This window comes from Dermacentor andersoni, chromosome 1 (genome assembly GCF_023375885.2).
Source record: "Dermacentor andersoni chromosome 1, qqDerAnde1_hic_scaffold, whole genome shotgun sequence".
NCBI classification, from domain to species: domain Eukaryota; kingdom Metazoa; phylum Arthropoda; class Arachnida; order Ixodida; family Ixodidae; genus Dermacentor; species Dermacentor andersoni.
In genome coordinates, this window is record NC_092814.1 from 16459517 (window position 1) to 16483924 (window position 24408).

General features: G+C 47.8%; 1 protein-coding gene across 7 annotated transcripts in view; it reads right to left on the reverse strand.

Moving 5' to 3' along the window:
- Positions 1–24408, reverse strand: part of LOC126545898 (uncharacterized) — a 363767-nt gene that overhangs the window by 280852 nt on the left and 58507 nt on the right. For all 7 annotated transcript variants that reach the window (XR_008608401.2, XM_055061213.2, XM_055061212.2 and 4 more), the window contains exons 2-4: positions 21727–21858; positions 13598–13792; positions 12620–12747 (exon numbers count right to left, since the gene is read on the reverse strand). Coding sequence is in view for 6 of the 7 variants with exons in the window: in XM_055061213.2 (XP_054917188.1) it covers positions 12620–12747; positions 13598–13792; positions 21727–21858 (455 nt within the window). In the remaining variant the exon portion in view is untranslated. The remainder of the gene's footprint in view (positions 1–12619; positions 12748–13597; positions 13793–21726; positions 21859–24408) is intronic.

Here is a 24408-nt window from a genome sequence, read left to right on the forward strand (position 1 = left end):
CGTAAAAATGTTGCGCAATCCAACCTCTAATATGCTATACCAACACGCCCAGTCGTCAACCTTGGCAAGTTTCATCTCCTCTTCAGTGGGCTCTTTTAATTGTCTTTCTGTTCACCCTACAAAGCGCTCTGTGGTGTGTGTCTCTTCTGTGTGTCTCGTAAAAATGTTGCGCAATCCAACCTCTAATATGCTATACCAACACGCCCAGTCGTCAACCTTGGCAAGTTTCATCTCCTCTTCAATGGGCTCTTTTAATTGTCTTTCTGTTCACCCTACAAAGCGCTCTGTGGTGTGTGTCTCTTCTGTGTGTCTCGTAAAAATGTTGCGCAATCCAACCTCTAATATGCTATACCAACACGCCCAGTCGTCAACCTTGGCAAGTTTCATCTCCTCTTCAGTGGGCTCTTTTAATTGTCTTTCTGTTCACCCTACAAAGCGCTCTGTGGTGTGTGTCTCTTCTGTGTGTCTCGTAAAAATGTTGCGCAATCCAACCTCTAATATGCTATACCAACACGCCCAGTCGTCAACCTTGGCAAGTTTCATCTCCTCTTCAATGGGCTCTTTTAATTGTCTTTCTGTTCACCCTACAAAGCGCTCTGTGGTGTGTGTCTCTTCTGTGTGTCTCGTAAAAATGTTGCGCAATCCAACCTCTAATATGCTATACCAACACGCCCAGTCGTCAACCTTGGCAAGTTTCATCTCCTCTTCAGTGGGCTCTTTTAATTGTCTTTCTGTTCACCCTACAAAGCGCTCTGTGGTGTGTGTCTCTTCTGTGTGTCTCGTAAAAATGTTGCGCAATCCAACCTCTAATATGCTATACCAACACGCCCAGTCGTCAACCTTGGCAAGTTTCATCTCCTCTTCAGTGGGCTCTTTTAATTGTCTTTCTGTTCACCCTACAAAGCGCTCTGTGGTGTGTGTCTCTTCTGTGTGTCTCGTAAAAATGTTGCGCAATCCAACCTCTAATATGCTATACCAACACGCCCAGTCGTCAACCTTGGCAAGTTTCATCTCCTCTTCAATGGGCTCTTTTAATTGTCTTTCTGTTCACCCTACAAAGCGCTCTGTGGTGTGTGTCTCTTCTGTGTGTCTCGTAAAAATGTTGCGCAATCCAACCTCTAATATGCTATACTAACACGCCCAGTCGTCAACCTTGTGTGAAAGGTCGTGACAATACGTTGCCAATTTTCACGCGGTAGATTCGATTCAACAAATAGCTTTCAATTATTGTCACCATATTTCCGCAGATGCCCATTCCCGACAAGTCTCGCAAGATGCCGTCACGCCATGCTGTGTCATATGCCTTCTCCATGTCAAGCAATATTGATAAGAAGAACTGTTTATGTGCATATGCATCACGAATATATCCTTCAATGCGTACAAGATGATCTGTTGTCGACCTGCCTTCTCTGAAGCCACACTGATAAGGATCAAGTATATTGTTGAGTTCAAGAAAATGCATGAGTCTCCGATTAATCATTTTTTCAAAAAGCTTGCACATGCAGCTTGTAAGAGCTATCGGGGGATAGCTTGCCGCCAGGGATGCGTCTTTCCCCGGCTTCAAAACAGGGACCACAATTGCTTCTTTCCATGTGTGTGGAAGGTATCCAGCAGCCCAAATAGTGTTGAAGAGTGCGAGTAGTGTAACTTGTGTGTCAGAGTGCAAGTTTTTGATCATGTCATACATGACTCGGTCAGGTCCCGGTGCAGTGCTCTTGCATGAGATCAAGGCAGCTCTTAATTCGGCAATACTGAATGGCCTGTTATACGCCTCGTCATGTCTGCATTTACGTACAAATGGCTTGAGTTCTTCTATTTCTTTGTATTTAAGGAATGATTCAGAATAGTGTATTGAGCTCGATACACGCTCAAAGTGTTCCCCAAGAGAGTCTGCCTGGTCTTGCAAGGTATCCCCTTGGTCATTCACCAGAGGCAACGGATGGATTTGTTGCCCTTGCAGCTTTCTCAAGCCATTCCACACTGTTGCCTCCTGCATGTAAGAACTAATGCCGGAGAGGAACCTCACCCAGCTTTCTCTCTTTGCCTGACGTCGTGTCCGCCTTCCCTGTGATTTTATTTGTTTAAAGTGTATTAGATTTGCGGCATGCCTTGTTGCGGCATGCCCCATGCCTTGTTCTGTCTCCTTCGCGCCTCTCTACAGTTTTCGTTCCACCAGGGAACACGTCTTCTTAGTGAACCACCATTCGTCTGTGGAATAAACTTCTCGGCTAACTCAATAATAAAAGCAGTAAAATATGCAATGGCATCATCTATAGTAAAATTCTTTATAAAATCTGGTGACAAATAAGATGATTCTTTAAAATGCTCCCAATCCGCCGATGCTAGTTTCCATCGAGGAATATGCGGAGGGTCCTCATGCAAAGTTGTCAGGTTTAAAATTACGGCGAAGTGGTCACTTCCATACAATTTATTGATGACGGACCATTCTATAGGTGAGGCAGAAGAGAAGAAGAACCGATTGCTAAATCTATTGCTGAATATGTGTTGTGTTGGACAGTGTAATACGTCGGCTCCTTCTTGTAAAAAAGGCAGGCATCAGAGGTCAAAAGAAAATTTTCAATTATTCGACCTCTAGTGTCGCATCGCGAATCTCCCCACATCGTGTTGTGGGCATTAAAATCACCCACGAATACTTAAATTTATTTAAATGAAGAATTATTTTTGGATGGTGCGTCCATTGAAACTTTGACCAAATACAAAGTATTGGGCGTTTCGTTTTCAGACGATATGAACTGGACCTCTGACATTGAACTAGTTATGAAATCATTGTCATCTGACGCAGGTGTACTATCCCATTGCCGTCAATATTTTCCGGAGAAAGTAAAGTTGCAGATATATTATTTCTTGTTTGAACCGCATCTAAATTATTGTGCGCTTGTGTGGGCTACCACCACGAAACGTAATCTTCACGCACTTCTTCAACTTCAAAAACGAGCACTTCGACATGTTGCGAATGTAGCTTATTTCCCTTCTATTACGCAACATTTTGATAAATACAACATAATACGAGTAACTAACTTTTATGAATACCGGCTACTGTATTCTGTTTCCTTCGGCTCCGAAAACTGTAAAACATTTTTAAAACATACTTCAGGACTTGAATGCGAATGAAGTGACGAGCGTCACCGTAGCGAAGAAAGGTGGTTAGTTCCATACAGGCGCAAAAATTATCTCATGCAGTTGCTAAGACACACACTACCTTCACTGTCAAATCAATTTGGGAAAGAGAATGTTATTGTAAGTACCTTGACGCGAAAACAATTCAGAACGTAATTTTGTAAACTTATTTTTGAAATGTGATCTTTGTAATTAATCTAAATGTGACCCATTCTAATTGTATATCCTAATAGATCAATGTTTCACATGTTCACTTACTGCTGCCATGTGAAGGCCTTGAGGCACATTCAAGCTGTATGTCGCCGCTTTTCGCCTGGAAGACCCCCAAGAAATTTTGTTGCAAATAAAAGATTTTTGATTTCTGATTCACAATTACCAAGTGCCCGATACAGCGGTGCTGCAAACTTACACGAAAAAAAGACGTTCTCGCGACAAAGTTATCATTTAAATAATATATTAAATAATAAATTGTTTCAGTTTATTGCATAAATTTAGTGTATTATTCTGAAACTGCACTTAACCCCCAGCCCTACCAAGAACCCTGTTGCCACTGGATTGTGCCCTATGGATCCGTTGTGGGTGAGCGCAATAATTTGACGAAAAAGCAGGCGAGCAAAAAGAACACGGTGGCCAGCAGTGTGAGAGAATGCTGCTGTTGCAGCAAATGAGTTGAGAGCTTGAAACAGTGTTGAAATCTACTGCTTTCAATATTTGGACAGTGCCGATTCTACAGTGCCAGCAGGACAAAACTGGCTGCGGTTGGGAGGCCACAAGAGGCACCCAGAGTATACCGTAAATGATTTCTTTAATTATTCATACACAACGCACATGTCGCAATCTATGTGAAGCGGGTAATTCCTCCTGGGAAACGTGTAATTCCATGCAGTGTTCGTGGTCAACAAAGGCCATAACTATAGAGTACTGCAATTTTTACCTGCTGAAATGCACCACTCACAAGCTATGCCGAAATCAACACACCAAATTGGGCACTGTGCGATGCGGGTCTGACGATGACAATATGCCCACGACGGCATGACGATGACTATGAAAACGACGACAAAGGTGAGTCACTTTAGCCTACGCTAAAGAGCGTATGAACGCGAAAGCCTCAGCGCTCACGAGACATTCATTAAATTATTTGACATTCTCATTCAAATGCATTGTTGCTTCCTATTGCTGTCTCCCACCAAAGGTCATGGGTTCGAGTGCCTTACTTAACTATACCTTAATTAACTTCACCCTAGTTAACTTCAAAGGCTGCGGGTTCGCCTCCCACCAAAGGTCATGGCTTGGAGTGCCTTAATTGCCTTTAACTTATCTAGCTGTGCCTTCATTCACTTCGACTTAATTAATGCTAAAGGTTCTGTGTTCGACTCTCGACCTTCACGGTGTCAATTGGAGTCCAACTTGGAGATATGGCTGGTTCGCCCGTATCTCTTAGTGGGTTCAACTCCCACCAAAGGTCGTGGGCTCGAGTGCCTTCATTCCCTCTATCTTAATTAACTGTGCCTTATTTCACTTCGATTTCATTAATACCAAAGGTACTGCGTTCGACTATCGACCTTCACGGTGCCAATTGGAATGCAACAAGGAGACATGGCTGCTTCACCCATACCTCCAAGTGGGTTAGACTCCCACCAAAGGTAGTGTGTTAGAGTGCCTTAATTACAGCTATCTTAATTAACTGAGCCCTAATTCACTACGACGTAAGCAGTACCGAAGGTTCAGTGTTCGACTCTCGACCTTCACGGTGTCAATTGGAATCCAACTTAAAGATATGGCTGGTTCGCCCATATCTCCAAGTGGGTTCGACTCTCACCTAGGGTCGAGGGTTCAACTCCCACTAAAGGTCGTTGGTTCGAGTGCCTTAATTACCTCTATCTTGAATAACCCTGCCTTAATTCACTATGACTTAATACCAAAGGTACAGCGTTCGACTCTCGACCTTCACGGTGTCAATTGGAATCCAACTTAGAGATATGGCCTGTTCGCCCATATCCCCAAGTGATTTCGACTCCCACCTAAGGTTGAGGGTTCGAGTACCTTAATTACCTCTATCTTAATTGACTTTGCCTTATTTAACGCCACAGGTCGGGCTGACGCTTCTTCACGCCGAGTTCACGCTGTCTCATAAAGAAATTGATGGCCTTGTAGCGACTTTCCTGGGGTTGCGCCTAGAACAGGGATAGCACACGCCCGCATGAGAGGAAAATAGGAACGGCGCCGGCCGTGGCACGTGAAGCCACGGCTTGCAGGTCTGTTCTGGCGTCGATTCGGGTCAGCTGTCTCTTTCCTTCCCTCCAAAGGCATAAGCCTACAAGTGGTGACCTAGGATTAACACGATGACTAAACCGCCCGAACCCTCCATGGAACAGGACTCGCGTCCGCAGGACGTCTCGTCAATGCATATTTGCCTCTCACGCTTCTGGCCCCAGAACCTGCAAGTTTCGTTTCACCAGATCGAGGCGCAAATCTGCCTCTACCGCATCACGTCGGAGAAGACGCCCTCTACCACGTCGCCTCGGTGCTTCCTCGTGATGTTGCAAGCAAGCTCTCGTACTTTCTCTCCGTCCCCACGGGCGCTACACCATATCAGCACCTCAAGACCAAGGTGCTGGAGAGATTCAGGCCGTCGGAACGCACCCGCCTCCAGCATCTCCTTACCGAGGAGGACATTGGTGACCTGCGCCCATCCCAATTGCTACGCCGGATGCGACAATTTATCGGGGAGCACGACGTCCCCACCCATTCAGCGTTGCTCCGAGAGATTTTTCTCAAAAGCCTTTTCCAGCCCATCCGCCTCGTCCTCGCGGCGGCCGGCCGCGTCACCCTCGACGACCTGGCGGAGCTCGCCGATGAGCTTCATGAGGCGACCACCCTGTCCGTCACTAGTTTCTTGACGCCTACAGACCCGGTGATTTCTCGCCTTGAGGCCCGCATCGATGAGCTAGTCGCCTCAATCGCCGGACCCAGTCGCTTCGCGCTGTCAACGCCTCGTATATAGCGACGTACTGACTCCGATCTCTCACCCGCACTTTTCGATGGGTCTTCGTCATCACAGACGTGGTTCACCAGATAATCGGCTCGGCCTTCCTCTCATACTTCGACTTGGACGTCAGCCTGCGGCATCGTCACCTCACAGACGGTCTGACTCGTCTCTCAATCTCTGGAGTCCAGTCCGACCTTGCTCTCATGGGCATCGTCCCGCTGATACCTTCCCTCCACTCGAAAAAATCTTGGCGGATTTTCGGGAGTTAACAAAGCCGTGCAACCTTACACAGCCGCCTAAACATACGGTGACACACCACATCGTCACCCGTGGTCCACCAGCAGCCGCTCGACCACGCCGCTTGTTTGGGGACCGTCTAGTTATCGCCAAACGCTAGTTCGACCACACGCTACAGCTCGGCATAATACGCCCGTCGTCCAGCATGTGGGATTTTCTGCTGCATCTAGTGCCCAAGCGTGATCCCAGTGACTGGCGTCCCTGTGGCGACTATCGAGCGTTGAAGGCCAACACTGTCCACGACAGCCATCCGCTGCCTCATATCCACGACTTTACGTCGCCCCTTGACAGCTGCGACATTTTTTAGCAGAGTGGACTTGGTTAATGAGTACCACCAAATTCCAAAAGAACCCGCCGACATACCCAAGACCACCATCATGGCGCCCTTTGGTTTGAGTACGTGCGGATACCTCTCGGGCTCCGCATTTCGGCTCAAGCCTTCCAGTGGTTCATCACTGAGGTCACGCTGGGAATCGCTACTGTGTTCGTGTACCTTGATGATGTCCTCATCGACAGCAGTACGGTTTGGTTGTGGATGCCTCCAAATCTGTTTTCGGTGCATCGCAGCTCACGTTTTTGGGCCATCACATATCATCGAGGATGTACGCCCTCTCCCGTCCCACGTTGAGACCATCCAGGATTATCTACAGCCTACACCGCTGCGCCAGTTGTGCCAATTCCTGGGGCTTATTAATTTTGCAGGCGCTTTATACCGCACTGTGCACAGCTGCTTCGCCCGCTCACCGACCTCCTTCGGTCAACGGCCGGCCTGTCCTCTGCAATTTCTTGGTCATCAGAAACCCAGGCCGCCTTTACTGCTGCCAAGCAACGTGCTTTTTGTCCATCCGCGCCGCAGCGCCCCTACTCGGTTGATGGTGGTTGCCTCCAGCGTGGCTGGCGGAGCCGTCTTACAGCAGTGCATTAACTCCAAGTGGAGATCTTTGTCTTTTTAATCACGGATGCTACTTCCTGCTCAAACCCACTAGAGCGTCTTCGGCCGAAAGCTACTAGCCATCTCCACTGCGATACAGCAAATTCGGCATTTTCTGGAACGATGCCAGTTTTGCGTGCTGATCGATCATAAGCCACTGTAGTATGTTTTCCGCATCAACTCATCCAAGTACGTGTCACGCGCACTCCGCCATCTCGCTTATATTTCGAAATTGACTACTGCCACCCGCCACGTGAAAGGTGCCCACAACACCACCGCTGATGCGCTTTCTCGTATAGCCGCGGTTGACTCTCCATCTCCAACTGTCGACTGAGAGCTCGCCGATTTTCGGGAGAACCCCAGTTCTCTGCGACTACGCCTTCTGCCCCCTCCATGCTCGCCTGAGCCCTTGTAGTGCTGTCTCAGTAGACTTTCCCCACCCTTTTGTTCCGGCTTCACTACGTTGCACCATTTTCCACTCTCTTCACGACATGTGTCACCCGGGTATTCGGGCTACTCAGCGCCTTCTCACCCAGCTATATGTCTGGCCCACAATTAACGGTGATGTGCACGCTTGGACGCGCACGTGTCTGCCCTGCAAGACGAGAAAGGTCTCCTGTCACACCAACACGCCTCCCCAAGCCTTCCTTCCACCCGGCCGTCGTTTCAACCTTGTTCATCTCGACATCGTGGGCCCTCTACCCGTGTCTCAAGCTTATCATTATATACTCACCATGGTCGACCGTTTCAAAGGCTGGCCGGAGGCTGTTCCCATTCATGATATCACCGCCGAGACTGTTTACTCACGATATCATTTCTGCGTGGGCATCTCGCTTTGGTTGTCCTGGCACCAAAGCGAGATGTCCAAAGCGAGATGTCCATGGTCTGTTGTCACCAAACCGTGACAACAGACCATGGACGCCAATTTGAGTCCTCTTTGTTTGCTTGCCTTAATCGCAATCTCGGCGCCAGACATTGCCGTACCATTTCGTATCACCCGTGTGCCAACGGCATGCCTTCACCGACAACTGAAGGTCGCCTTGGCTACCCGCCTCAATTGCTCCACCTGGGTTGACGTCCTGCCCTTGTGCTCCTATGTTTACGGGCAGTCCTCCGGGTAAACCAACAATGCTCTGCAGCAAAGCTGGTGTGTGGTAGTTCTCTGCGTCGCCCAGGAGACTTCTTTACATCAATGCAGCTACCAGCCCAGCACAAGAATTCTTACAACGCCTGCTCGAATGTGTTAAAGACCTCCAGCCCACTCCACCCCGTCCTTCCCGCCTCAATACAATCTTTGTTCGCCCCGATCTGGCCATTTCAACACATGTTTTCGTGTGCCGCGACGCTGCCCGACCACCACTAACCCTGGCCTATGACGGACTATTCCACGTCCTCCACCGCACCCGGAAAACCGCCACCCTCCTTCAGAACGGCCGGGAAGAGACAGTCGGCTTAGAACGCCTTAAGCCGGCTTACGTACAGACGGCGATGGAAAGCCTCGCATCGCTGCCCGACCTCGTGGTCGAGAGCCGTCCCTCAGTCCTGTTTCCACTTCCAGTCTAGGCCCTGTAACGCCTCCCTTGTGCAGGCCCGCATGAGAATAAAGACGGTGCCTGGCCGTGGCACGTGAAGCAGTTATATTCTGGTGTCCATTCGGGTCAGTTCTCTCTTTCCTTCGTTCCTGAGGCATAAGCGCACAGCATATTTCCCCCTAATTAATACCAAACTTGTGGATTCTATTCCCACCAAAAGTAGAGGGTTTGCCTCCATATGAATTTTAATGCTGTAACGCCGGACATTGGATTTTTCGACCCATAGCCATCCCATCTAAGGCTTTCGCCCTAATAAGTATGACCTGATGACTATGGAATGAAGATGGCGGCATGTCGAAGCTGGAATGACGACAATGGCGTGATGAAGATTCTATGAAGAGGAAATGACGGTGGCATGATAAAAAAATCGCAGTTTCGCCCGAACAGCCAAGCATCGATTGCGATAGCAAATTAGTCGACAGCTATTGGAAGTAAAGGTAGTAGTTTTATCGGCCGTATAAGCTTGGAAACATACTCTTACTCCCTGAATTAAAACGCCTGGTGCTAGCGCGCACAAGGAAACATGAGCACAGCACACTCTGTAAGCGCGGACACTCGCTGTCAAAACGCTGGCGTGAGCAAGCGCGGCAGCACCAGCAGCGAGCGAAGCGACCTTCACGCAAGAGCGGTGAGAACACAGCGCGCGCACAGGTATGAGCCGTCTGCAGATCCCTTTCAAGACACAGCGCGCGCGACCGCGAGGGGCCGAGCGAAGTACGCTCTTGTTGGCGGAGTCGAAGCTGCATCCCTAACTCCCGCGCTGCCTCCCCGCTTTCATTCATATGTGGCGCGCAAGATTCAGCCGCGACCGTTACCCTTGCGCCCGGTGCTGAAATATGCCTTTGCTGCCGGAGCACAACGCCGCCGTCCCATCCCCCCACGGCCATTCGCGCAACGAAAGACAGCGCGTTTGCTGTGCGTGTTCTACGCTTTCTTCCTTCGCGCGCGCCAGACTGAGCCGCGATTGTCGGCTTCCCTCCCGTGCTTGGATTTTATACCGCACATCGCGGCGACAGCGGAGGTAGAAATGCGCCTGGAGTGTCCATATATCTGCTGTCGCAATAATATAAAAAGACGACCCCGGCATGACCCCAATGGTATGACGACGCTAAAATGAAGCCAACGGAATGAAGAAGACGGTATGACGTCAATCCGATGACACTGTGGAATGAGCACGACATCAGTACAACGCGGTGACGACGACGGCATGACAAAGGGATGGAAGGACCATGATGGCATCACGACGCCGTTATGACCGTTATGCATGACGACGACTGCATGACGACGTGCGATGACTGCCGGCGACGGCGTGATGGCAATGGAACGAAGACGATTAAACGATGATGACATTGGAGAGACGGCGGCGTGATGACCAAACGACAAGGCAGTGACGACGAGAGAGTGAATACGGCGGAACAATGACGACGGTGTACCAACGATGCAAGTATCAGTGCGATTTAGGCGACGAAATGACGACGCTTGAATGACGACGACGGCGTAATTGCGCTAGAGCTTACGTTCGTGCTTACGCACGTTACCTGACACCCCTTGCCGCGTCGGTTTACTCTATGTTCCGTATACCGGCCAATCATGCAACACAGCAGCCACGTATACACAGGGTGTTCCACGTAACTTGAACCAAACATTAATCATCATCATCATCATCATCATCATCATCAGCCTGGTTACGCCCACTGCAGGGCAAAGGCCTCTCCCATACTTCTCCAACAACCCCGGTCATGTACTAATTATTGCCATGTCGTCCATGCAAACTTAATCTCATCCGCCCACCTAACTTTCTGCCGCCCCCTGCTACGCTTCCCTTCCCTTGGAATCCAGTCCGTAACCCTTAATGACCATCGGTTATCTTCCCTCCTCATTACATGTCCTGCCCATGCCCATTTTTTTTCTTGATTCCAACTAAGATATCATTAACTCGCGTTTGTTCCCTCACCCAATCTGCTCTTTTCTTATCCCTTAACGTTACACCCATCATTCTTTCCATAGCTCGTTGCGTCGTCCTCAATTTCAGCAGAACCCTTTTCGTAAGCCTCCAGGTTTATGCCCCGTACGTGAGTACTGGTAAGACACAGCTGTTATACACTTTCCTCTTGAGGGATAGCGGCAACCTGCGGTTCATGATTTGAGAATGCCTGCCAAACGCACCCCAGCCCATTCTTATTCTTCTGGTTATTTCAGTCTCATGATCCGGGTCCGTGGTCACTACCTGCCCTAAGTAGATGCATTCCCTTACCACTTCCAGTGCCTCGCTACCTATCGTAAATTGCTGTTCTCTTCCGAGACTGTTGAACATTAGTTTTCTGGAGATAAATTTTTAGTCCCACCCTTCTGCTCTGCCTCTCCAGGTCAGTGAGCATGCATTGCAGTTGGTCCCCTGAGTTACTTAGCAAGGCAATATCATCAGCGAATCGTAAGTTACTAAGGTATTCTCCATTAACTTTTATCCCCAATTCTTCCCTGTTGGTTGCCGTCACTTGGAGATACTTAAATATTTTATTTCATTCCGCCTAATCCTATCATTAGTCTTAATTAATTAAGCAACTTCTCAAATATATTAATTATACGAAAGCTATCAACACCCGACACAGCTTTCGGTTGTTCGATACGTTTTGCATCACAGTGTTTTTCCGAGCGTGAAAGAAGCCCGCCAATACACGCGAATGTGCCTCGAGCGGCAATCTTGCGTGTATTTGAGGACTTCTTTCACGCTCGGAAAAACACTTTTATGCAGCACGTATCGAACAAACGAAAGCTGTATCGAGAGTATTTTCATGTTGCTCTACAATTGCCTCATTGACGCTTTTAATCGAATTATATCATATTTGAGAAGTTGATTAAATAATTAAGACTAATGATCAAATGAGGCGGAATTAAAAAATAACCTGGGTATCTCCAAGCGATGGCAAACAACAATACGTTGGTTCTGTCCAGCTACGTGGCCTTCGCATATTTTTAATGTTTAGCTCAAGTTACCTGAGACACCCTGTATATATTGACACGTGTACTTGTTTGTCTTTATCGGGCGACACGTTTTACCGCCTAAAAATGTTATCGCACAGCGCAGGACGCGCCTGCATGTAAGTTTCTGGAATGTTATCGATGCTTCCGTCCGCTGTCTGTGACCGAACCTTGTGTAATCTGATCGCATGTGTGCGCGACGCGAATGATGTAGAACTTTGTGGAAGGCGCGCTGGTCCCAGCAATTACTCTGGAACATTCGCCGACTGATGTATAAAAGCCGACGCGCTTGACCCGCTGATCAGATTTTCGACGATCGCCGACTGTGTTCGCCGCTGTCGCCGTTCTTTGAGTGTAGCCTGTTTTTGAGGGCACAAGTTCGCCCAATAAAACTCTAGTTTCGTCTTTCTCAGTTTGCCTGCTTTCTTCACAGTCACTACCACGTGACAATATCCACGAATATATCAGCGTTACCCACCGGCCCAAATGCAGAGAGCAGCTAGCTACGCCAGATTCGGAAGGGTTGGCAAAGAAAGGTTCTCTCTAATACAACGGTATAGTGCCATACCATGCCTCCTACGCGGCATACAGCACTGCCAGCCACAATGCGTCACTTCTCTGTCACTGCTGCTCCGACAATGCACGGTTCTTTGATGCCATCAAAAAGGGGTTCCAGCCTTCATAAGTACTCACTGGTCACAGTGATCCCGGAGGAAGTCGTTCTTGCGCAGGATGCAGTCATCTTCCACTCGACCACCGACGATTGCACGGCTCGTCGTTCCAGGCACACCTGCACTCACTGGCAAGCCCTCCAAAGAAAGCTGCGGCAACAAAGGGGTCACGAAAAAGGTTATGCAATCCACATGTTCTGCATTTGATAGTTCTTGGAATATTGGGAAGTGTGTTGCGGCGCATCACAACAAGCAACAGTGATTGGACATAATTACTGTACTACATCCCCTTTCACATCTGCTCTAGAGTGTGAGTGTACACTGACATCTGCAAATGGCTCAGCGGCTGCTTCCTTAGTGAATCTGACGCGGGTTGTTTGGACAATGTGCGACCTGTTTACCGCGCAAAAAAATGGTAGGCGACCCTAATGTTTAACTTATGTACCTCTTAGTGGCACTCGCACCTCGGCGTTGGTGTTCTTTAGGTTAACTTTAGGCGAATGCAACGCACGAACCGAATTCGGAGGCAACTCCTTTTCATTATTTAGCCGGTCAAATATCATGCCACCTTCTTGTGTGTGACGTCATTAGTGATGTCAATACTCCCGCTGTGTACTTACGGGCTTCCTAGAATTTCGCCAGAGTCGTGCTCACATGGCGGGTCTCTAAAGTCTACGATTCTGTGCTTTGGTGTGTGGTAATAAGTGACTTCTAAATAATTCTAATTATTCTAGGCTCTTCAATAATTCAACTCGTAACTAAACTTCCGTTCTGATATCATATCTATAATGAAAACCGTGAATTTTTTACTGCACTATTTTTCTATTTTTTCGTGATTCATCATTAATTTCCTGCCCGGTCGTCTCAGGAGGTGAACCGGAAGTGCTGCGCACGACGGTCACTTGATGCTCGTGCCACTAGTAAAGTGGCGTCCTTCGGCGGACCGCGCTGTCACTGCAGTGGAATGACAAGTGCGCCCGGAGAAAGTGGCCATTCTCACTGCCACGTGCAGCTGCAAGCGCTCGAAGGCATCCAGCTTGGAGCGCAGCACGATGCTGGCGGCGCGCATCTCGGCACAGAGCGTCACGAGGTGGCCGGCTGGCAGCAGCTGCCGGTGGAGCTCGCCTTCGAGGCGCCACCTTTCCTGGCGCTCGCGGACTAGTGCCCCTTCTAGCAGCGCCACCTGCCTGCTCACCTGCGAATACAATGACAGAACTGACTCGCAACTGGCCAGAATGTGTTGTGAGACGTCGACCGAGCTTTATAATGATGGAGTCCAGCACGCTCTTGTGGATTTAAGTAGGAAATGTAATTTTAAATTGGCAAAGGAAGCCAGAAAAACGAGTAGGTGGCGAGGCCTGGCAGTGAAATCTTGATACTTGGAAATTAAGTCGACTGTCATTAAGTAAAGTGTAAATGTTGCTTAAAATTGCAGTTAGTATATACAAATTCAAAAAAGGGGCTGACAGATGGAATAGCAAACAGTGGTATAACAGTTATAGACAGGGAAAAGGTGCCTCAGAAAGGCTGGCCAACGTTTCGATAGGAGGAGCTATCTTCGTCAAAGGCGGCCTCGTCTTTTAGTTTTAAAGGGTTAGTATAGTGACGTCACGTGCGGTTGTCAGTGGCGGCTGGTTCCAGCCGCCACCGACGTAAAACGTCAAACCCCACATTTCCTATTTAATTAAAAGAAACGCATTATACATTCACACACGCACAATCTTTGCTGTGGCGCCACCAGATGGCGCGTGCCAAGTGAGTGAGAGGAGTCTTTTGGGTTGCAATAAATGCGAGCTGACGGGAGGAATTTGGAAAAGAGCAATGGCGACAGAGAAAGCATCCGCACATGTCATTTTGTACCTAAGGTTAGACGTCTTGTCGAGGTTGGAAGCTAAACAAAAACGGTCGGCCGGTTGGCTTTGGAGACCCACGGTAAAACCACAATCGAGGCAGTGCAGAGAGACATAGGCTCTGCCTCTTATGAAGTCACAGAAGCAAAGAGGGAAGTTAGTTTTGATGAAACACTCAGAAACATGGATGAAAATATATGGGCGGTTAAAGGGCACAAATATTTTTCTTGCAAAGAGTGGACACACAATGGCGGAACAAGTAAAAATGCAAGAAACCAAATACAGCATAAGTGAAAGTGTAAATAGAAAACCAGCAGTAATAAAAAGCAAAGTGAGAGAAACAGAGACGGGAAATAGGCATGCCAAGGATGAAAACAAAGGCTGAGGCGCAAAGGAAACGAGAACCCATTGACGGCGCTATTGCTCTTGTCCTCGTTTCCTTCGCGCTACTGTTTTTCTCAGCCATGAACCAACTCACCCAACAAAACGCTTTAGCAAACCATAGAGGTAAGAACATAGGCCAAGGAATAAATTCGAAATGAAGATACGTACTATAACCAAAAGGCCTTGCTGGTTGAACAAGGGCAAAAACACACGCTACTGGAGCAAGTATTCTCAACAATACGCGTGTCTGCTGCACCAAAAATCCGGAGGCAGCTCAGCACGTCCTCATGGAATGCCAAGTTATTCACCCATCAGCAGGCGAGATAAGCGAGAGGCGTTTGGAGTACTGGTGGAAAAAAAAATCGGGGGAGAGATTGATAGGACGACACAGGCGTAGGTAACTTTACATGGTAGATGAGGTTCTGAGTGAGCGAAAATATGAGAGAGAACAAAAAAAATCGCTGAGGGACAACCCACACATAACATTATCTGGATACCAGGCCACGCAGGGATCAGGGGCAACGAAGGGGCGGACAGCCTAGCTCGAGGGATGACCAGCCGAGCAGGAACGTCAACCGCCCCAGAGGGGCCACGGATCAACTGCGGGAACAGCTATTCAGAGCTATTAAACCTCTATAAGGGGCTAAGATATCAATATCCCCCACCACATAAAGCATTAACAAAGGAGGAGGCCGCAGGATGGCGGAGACTGCAAACGGGCACCTTCCCAAACTTACACATACTAAGTAGGATGTTCCCCACGCAGTATAGCGCAACCTGTCCGTGGTGTGGAGCTAAACCAACATTATACCACATTACATGGGAGTGTACAAGAAACCAGGCATTCCACAAACACAAAACACCAAGTGCGGAGCAATGGGAGAGCTGGCTCACCAGCCGCGAGCTAGAGGCTCAAAGAGCTCTAATAGCGCACGCGTGCGAGGCGGCCCGGCTCAGTGGAGCCCTGGACTAGGGGCCCATCCATGGCTGAAGAGGACCCAAGCTTCAAGAATGAAGACTTCGGCCTCGAACCGCTAAAACCTTAAAAGACTCAATAAAGTTTTCCATTCCATTCCATTCCATTCGCCCCCATTTTTATTACCAGATCAGGTGCATACATGTAATTAAATATATACGTACTATTCTACGTACGTTACACAATTTTTCCCCGTAGTCCCCCATCGGTTCATACATTTGTCCTATAGCAGCACTAAATTTGAGATGCCTGTGTGTCAGCGACGCACGCGGCCTCCTCGAACGCTCACTGTCATGCAAGTCTTGAAGTCCTTTTGCGAACTCGCAACATCACCACCCCACATTTTTCAAAGCGACACACATTTCCCCATACGTGGACTGCATTTCCCTGTGGGTTTCGATGGGCGTTCGTCCTTCGTTGCTCGTACGCCGTGGAAGCACGAGCGCCATCTTCGACAACTTACAGCAGCGCCGTGCCGCGGAGCTACCGGCCGATAAGGCTGGGCCGGTCCAAGAAAGGTAGTTACAGTGCTTTAGTGCAAATAGTATTAGCATTCATTGTGAGTTGGATCCTGCTGGAACTCTTCTTTTATATTTTCTGTGTTATAAACACATCATTGCAAATATTGCCAGCGCTCTCAGTAGAGTTCAATTTTAATAAATACACTCTTGTATGTGTTCATGGAATTTAAATATTTGGAAAGTGCAATTGAAGAGGTTCATATTTATACACAGCTTCTTATTGTAACGCTGATGCTGTATTCAATAAAATATCTTCACTAAAGTCTACAAAAAGAAAAGGCATTTCTTCATGATAAGGAAAAACTAAGCACCTTGCTATAACAAAAAACAGCCGCATACACTGTGGCGTTCATTTCATGAGCCTATTCAGTGTGGTGCCGCTCTTGGGAAATTATTATACAACAAAAGCGATCTTTTCTTTTTCTGAACATGCAAGTCAGCTTTCTGGGTAAAAGGCCGTTTCACATGGCGCGATTTATATTCAGGGAAAGAGGGCATTTCCGTGACTCCGCGACCACCGCGATAGGCGCAGCTTCCTGCTCTGGGCTGCACTAAGTTGGTCACGGAATCGTAGACACCGGAGCAATTTCGGGTCGGGCGACTGCAAACGCCATCGAAGTAGGGGCTCTTCTGCCCGACGTCTATTTTACGATGTGCTGTGGCAGCGTCCCCGCAGATGTGGGCTAAGTAATCTTAAATGTATAACACTTTAAAAACGCGTAAAACATGCTAGTTATACCACTTTTACATTATGGGGTTTTACGTGCCGAAACCACTTTCTCATTATGAGGCACGCCGTGTAGTGGGGGACTCCGGAAATCCAGACCACCTGGGGTTTTTTAACGTGCACCTAAATCTAAGCACACGGGTGTTTTCGCCCCCATTGAAATGCCTCTGCCATAGCCGGGTTTCGATCCCGCGACCTCGTGCATAGCAGACCAACACCATAGCGACTAAGCAACCACGGCGGGTAGTTATGCCGCTTTTACGTATATAACAAAATGCAAACATTTGACGATTTCTGGACTATTTGATCGTAAGAATATAGGGGGCGCGCGAATACCTTGAGATGCAGAGGTAGCTATCGACGTCGTTCGGACGGAAGTCATGCCATCACCGAGGCACGCGAAAGCTTTCAACGGAAATCACTGTGCAACGCAAGCGGCAGCAGCGACAGTTTTTCTTTCGTTCTAGTCGTTGCACGTGAAACAGCTTTAAAAGGACGACAAGCAATTCTCATGGTACCCACTTTCTTTAGTGCAATGGAAAGCTTACCGGCCAGAGCATCTAATCATGAAGTGGTAACGCGGAAAACGCCGTGGAACATTTTTGATCAGAATTTTTCCGTCTGCAGTGAGGATGAAGTCGTTCACTAGAAGCATGCTGAAAATTGTGATAGGTGAGCATGATAGCGGTTATAGGCCGGTACTATTGGGAGGCAGATGATAAGTGCGTCCGTAGGTGTGAAAAAGTATTATTTTGTTTATCGAGTCGATGTTCCTGCGGTTCATGTTTTCCAAAGTGTCAACGTATTTCTGCGATAATAGCTACGTCTTTTTGCGCTTTCCTGGCCAACTGCTTTGGTATTTGACTAAAAACGAAACCAAGCGCATCGAAAACGAAACTACGCTTTTGCACGTGATACGCGGTTCGTGCCAAGCGTGCGCCACCACGGCGGGTTCTTTTTTTTTCGATTGCTCTTGGATTTTTAGCAAAAAGGCTAAAAGTAGCGAACCTGATGTTGTCGCAGATAATTTGTCGGCGAGACGTTTATACTTTGCCGATAATAAGTTATGAGAAACTCGCCGTGGTTGCTCATTGGCTATGGTGTTGGGCTGCTGAGCACGAGGTCGCGGGATCGAATCCTCGCCATAGCGGCCGCATTTAGATGGGGGCGAAATGCGAAAACACCCGTGTACATAGATTTAGGTGCACGTTGAGGAACCCCATGTAGTCGAAATTTCCGGAGTGCTCCACTACGGCGTGCCTCATAATCAGAAAGTGGTTTTGGCACGTAAAATCCCATAATTTAATTTTTTTAAGGTATGAGAGGACAATTTACAAAAATCATAATAGAAGTTTTTATTTTAACCTTGGGGTAGGAGTTTAAATGGGAAATTTGGAGACAGTCGCAATCTATAGCACCCCCGTCTTTTAAATCTTCCGAAACACACTTCATTCAAGAAATTCGTCATTTCAAAGCTCAGTACCGGCAATACCGAAACAGACCTCGCCGCGTGCGCAGAAATACCACAAGCGGGCCCACCGTGTGAGTTATGACGTCATCACTTCGAAGAATGTCGGTGCAGCAACCGGAAATTGCCCGCCAGCTGCGCAGCCTTCGCGCGCGCCCACCGCTCACAGTCGGGCTGGCAGTGGCTACGACGGAAGCCACAGTTCAGAATGAAATTCCATGACTCTCATGGAGTTCCCCTGAAAGATATCTTTGTCCGCGCAATCTTGAATAACCCTGTCCAATTTTCCCTGCGTTCTCTCCTACCTTCCCAAATATTTCCATATACCAAGCGGCGAGATCGCACCAGTTTATTAAAAGTAAACATTTGCAACACCATTTCCGAATAGTCGACGCAGAATCTTTCGCTGTGAAAAGCACGTTGCTGAAGCGCCAGTCAGTTGAAAGTGTTGACAAAAGCGATTGCCCAGCTGGAATTCACTTCTTAAGTGAAGCGAGCTCGACTCTATCCATTTCAAGCGTTGAAAATTTTATTATTAATGCGCCTACCTCACAAAGCGACGCGTTGAAAACTGCACTAAAGCGATGCTGCCATTCGTAAAATCATGGGAATCCCGTGTACGTTTATAAATGAGGCAGCGTAGCTGAGCCACTAGTTGAGCTACAAGTGCCGGCAAGGCATGGGTCAAAAAGCTTCAGAGAAGGTGGCCCACGTGAACTAAAAACCATGATTTTTTCATTTTACTTTGGCTCCGAAGTGAAAAAAAATCATCGTTCTTCTTCAATTTCTCTTCAATTACAATTAGCGCAAAAACAACGTTTTCTATGCTTTTCGGTGTGGTTGCGGTTTGATGGCGTGCTTTCAGCAAAGCCGGCCGATGCTCTGGCCATTGCACCAATGAATAGCCGGTGACCCAAGTTGGCGGAAAACGGTTGCACAGACCGATACATGGCTATTGCAATGTGCGTGAAGTAAACTAAGAATCCTGATCGTATGAAAAATATTCTAAAATATACAAATTCCTTTTAGTTCAATTTCGCGCGATCAAGCTTTCCAAGCTCGATCCCATAAGCAACGTGGGCTGCACAAAAACATTTGCCTAGTGGAAACTGCCTTTTCCGGTAGATGCTACAAATATTTAACGTCGCTTTATGGCCAACAAATTTTCACTATATGTTGTATACACACTGTAAATAAAGTATAGAGGAAGAAGTACCCAGAGCTCACTGGGGCTCTGGGCCTCTCGCTGTTATGCATTGTTTTACGTTCTTGCCATTTTCGTGAGAGTCACTTCATCAAGGATGAGCTACGTGATGATTTCATCAAGGATTTCATCAAAGTGGGCTACGTGATGCACCGAGTACGACGATTCGTTACGAGGCCTATTCAGTGCCGGAAATGTCACAAGATAGGACACGTGAGCGCTGTTTGTAGAAGCAAAGCCACCTGCTCGCATTGCGGCGGAGAGCATGATACTACCGACTGTGAGGCATCTTCATTTAATGTCCTAACTGTACTGGCTCTCACGAAGCGACTTCGAAGGAATGCCCAAAGATGAAACAAGAGGTTCGTAGTCTTCGAAAAATGGCAAGAGATCAATCTTCACGTAAAGAGGCTGCTCAATCTGTTCGCCAAAGTGACCAATGCTCGCGAAAGAAGCATCACAAAACCATTTCAGGAGAACTACCTAGCGTCGCACAGGTTCCACGAACACCTCTGCCTGTGCGTGCATCGAGGGTGGTAACGGCGCCTTCTGACAATTCAAGGTCGACGAGAGCACGCTGCAAACATTCACCTCCACCGGCTGATACAAACACGGAATGGCCTTTGCTGCCCTCTAGGCCCACGGCCATGCCAGCGGGCCCTAGTGGTCCTCTGCGCCATGAAGCCAAGAATTATTGGGCCAATGAAACCGGTGACACTACGGGCAAGCAAGGAGATGAACACAATGAGAAGGAGAGTGTACAAAAAATGCTGAAGCACCTGATAGAGTCAATGCGCGTGATTCTCGGCGGTCTCGAGAATCCGGCCGCTAAAAGGGCCCTACAAGTGCTCGCCGTGCTGGAGCCGCTTATCGCAGCTCTTTAATATGCTATGAAGCTTTTGTTTGGCGCTTGTGCTGTTCACGCAGGGGAGGCCCACACACCAGCTTCTTCCTAGCGCCTTAATTTTTAAGTTCACTTGAATTGGTGACTACAGACTTGACACGAAACCTGATAGTGGCTTCATGGATTACATTTGCGAAGGTTTATCATCAGAGTGTTGAACTTGCTTTCACCTTTGCGCATCCCTCTTGCTGTGTCATCGTCATCCCTCATCACACCTTTATGTCCCCGTTCCCCCTCCCCCTGTGCAGAGTAGCAGGCTAGAGCGCCTTAGCTCAGGCCGACCTCTCTGCCTTCTTTCAATTGAATTATCTTTCTCTCTAAATAAAGTATGTAGTCAAACTGCAAACATCTGCACGACATACCCTTCGGCAACATGAAATTATTATGAAACTTAGTGCGGAACAGTTGTCGTTTTGCGGGTCGTCCGAATTAAAATATGATATCATCTTCAGAGTCCCTGTCCGCATCTAAAGGTACGCGCTTGCCGCTGTTCCTTATTCGAAGAGAAAATAAACTACCGAGAAAATGAAAGGTTGCTCCTGAGACTACGCTGTAGTCCGTAAGGGCGCCTTGAAATCGGACGAGCCGCCTGTGACTCATGTTCAATGGCCGTAGGGAAAAAGAGAAGGCCCGATTCGTCTGACAGAAAAAAAAAGACAAGTTGCTTATTTCTTGTTAAAAAAATGCCATACATGCAATTTTTTTTATTTACGCACCGAAATGTATTTACGTAGCTTGGTATCATTGTGCCTGAGGTTATTTCTTGTTTCTCTTTTTCTGTTATGTACATCGGAAGGTTCGGCCTCTTAACCTCCAAGTATCCACGCTAGAATAATTGAATTAATCATGTTCTGTGTTTTTCGCGCCAAAAGAATGCTCTGGTTGTGAGGTATGCCGTAGTGGGTGGGGGGTCTGCAAATTGTGTTGGAAAACCTGGCGTCCCTTTGCGTGCAACGAATGCGGCCTGGGCTGAAACTGCGACCCGTAGCCGAGCAGCGCAACGCCATATAGCTACCAGCCATGTCAGATTTCTTCTGGTAATTAGCCCTGCACTGATAAATGCATGCTACTCTATGGCGGCCCTCAGGCACATACCTGGCTCTGGCAGTGGGCCATCTTCTCGTTGGCGTCTCGCGTGACGCGCTTCACGTCTTCCTCGTGCAGCTCCTTCATGGCCGACATCAGCGTCTCCTGGTCCTCCGCACGCATGTTGAGCGTGTACACAACCTGCACACAAAGCGCCGTGCCCCCCTTTCCATTTGTTATGGAAGCCTCATTCATAAATCATCGCAGTCTCAGAAAGACTGGTCTGCTGAAATGATGTGGTAGTGGCTAAAAAATTCAACACCCTTGTTTCCCTGTTTCTTCTTGGTCACGGCAGAGGTCACAGCGAAGGCGTCCATTCAAACCAACGCGGGCTCACATAAAACACGCTACACATGAACACAGTACAGAAACACAATGGCACAATGGTTGTACTAACAACTCCCCACATATCCATGAGAGTGCTTAAAGATATTAAATCAGTGTCTTGGTTTCACTCAAGTATATTATGTTAATGCACTGTGGTATCGCCTAAATATATGTTCAATTTCACTGTGTTCACAGATATGTGCCACTAAACAGAAGCGCGCCAAAAGTGTATGCTCGTGGACCACGCGTGAAATGATTCAATTGAAGTAATAAGAGCGCTATCCCAAGTGTTTGTACTTATTTTGGAAGAGAAAATGCGCGTGCATAAGGAATGTTTTTTTTATTTCACCTAACCTTGCTACATGGTTAATATTACTAGGAAATTTTGGCACTACTTATGGAAAGACTGATATAAGTGTATCTGCAGCAGCTATTATTGACCCTGATATTTCTAACGAATCTCATGATTTCGCTCAGTGAGTTTTCCCACGGCCAGTGTCACATATGCACCCTTGCCTTCATATCTATTTGTTGGCCTTAGACGTTGTGCCTGATAATGACATAATACCTAAACTACTACAGGTTGGTGCTGAGTGGAAAGTAGTCCAATGGCTACCAATCTATCTGAAACACAGAATGTGGGATTTCTGGAGAGTGTGTGTAGGAAAATTTGCATGACACCGAAGCGTCATCCCTTTGGGACACCCGATTTTTCGCAGGCGACTGCATCACGTACGCAAACATAAATAACGGTGAGCGTCAACCACAGTAATCATGCATCACTTGCTGTTTAGCAAATAGGGTTAAGTGTTCCGCACCTTCAAAACGCAAGCATTATATTCAGCACCGAAAGGCAGCCGCTACTGTTTAAATGGCGTTGGCAAGTACTTAACTGTTCCACAATATAAGTCGGCACGAGGAAAGTTACTTTATCTAAAGCGTAAACTACGTTCATGTCTTCGACAGTAAAGCATAACCTCGTACGTTACTATCACGAAACCGATACTAGAGTACGCTGACTTCATCTGCAGCTCTTACCATCAACATCAATTTATTAAAAATGAATCCATGCAGAATTTAGGTTTGAGGTTCATTTATTCCACTCACTCCCGTCTCTCGAACATATGCTTTTGTTGTAACAGAGCAAAGTTACAATCGGTCGCGCAGCACGTATTACTGTTTTAATAGCCTTTGCTTATCAGCTTTATTAAGCTCACGTTGTGTTATTGCGAGAATATTCTATGAAGGAGCTGTTCATGCCCGTTCCCAGAACGCCTGCAATTGCAACCTTGCAATTTTCTCACAGTGCGCGGCAAGACAGAAACGCTACAGAAAACCCATGGGCTTTCTTACATATATAGCACACCAATTGTTTCGCGTCGGTGCTTTACAATAGGGGCACCCAATTCTAAGGTATTCCTAATGACTAGCGTCACTGCTCATGCGCCGAACGAAAATCACTTCCTTGAGCTTGGTTCGCACACGGGTAATGTGTGGGTGGCTAGGGGGGCTAGAACGGGCGTCATGGACTGTCCAGGCGGCGCTGCAGAAACGCCGGACCATAGCGCCCTGCATGCCGCGTTTACCGGTCGCAAAGAACTTTGAGGACGCTTAAGCTTCGCCTTTAAGAGTCGAACGCGATAGCATTCAAAGATCCCTGACTGCTGCTCGCGTAGCCGTAACGTTTACCGGTGAACGCTGGCGGCCAACGCTATGCACGGAGCTTTGAGGTAGAAACGCGGCGTGTGCCGATCGCGGAGGTAGTGCACAGCCGCGCCATAAAACTACAGCATTTTCTATTGTTTCGCACGTTTAGTATTTAAATCTGAGAAGACTTAGCATAAAAGGCAAGCATGTCGGTGTTTTGTTTGATGACATTTGTTTGCGGGCTGTCATTCGCAAAATTCCGAGTAATAACTTTGTCAAGAACATGCGGTAAGGTATAAGCTACTAGAATGGTGTGGCAATATAGCCGCAGAGAGCTGTCCACATGCCAGTTACGAGCACTCTCGTGAGGTAAATTTCCAAGCGCCTCGTCGCTAAAGCCCCTAGGCATTACTCATAGCATCGCCATTAGAAGAGGGCCAGCAACGCACGGCGATACAGCTCGTGTCTCCCGTGCACGTGCACACGGCAGCGCCCGAGTCTCCCGTCCAATGAGAAGCCACGGCGTGGCTTCTGGCCTTTGGGGGCGCGTGAAAGTGTGTCCGGCGTGGAGACTGTTGAATAGGCTCCTGTTAACTCTTCTTGTAAATTGTGTGAATGCTTCAGTGTTGAGTTTCCGGGCACAAGTTCGCCCACAATAAACCAGTTTGTTTAGTGTGCTTCATTGAAGAGTGATACAATATAACCCACATATACCAC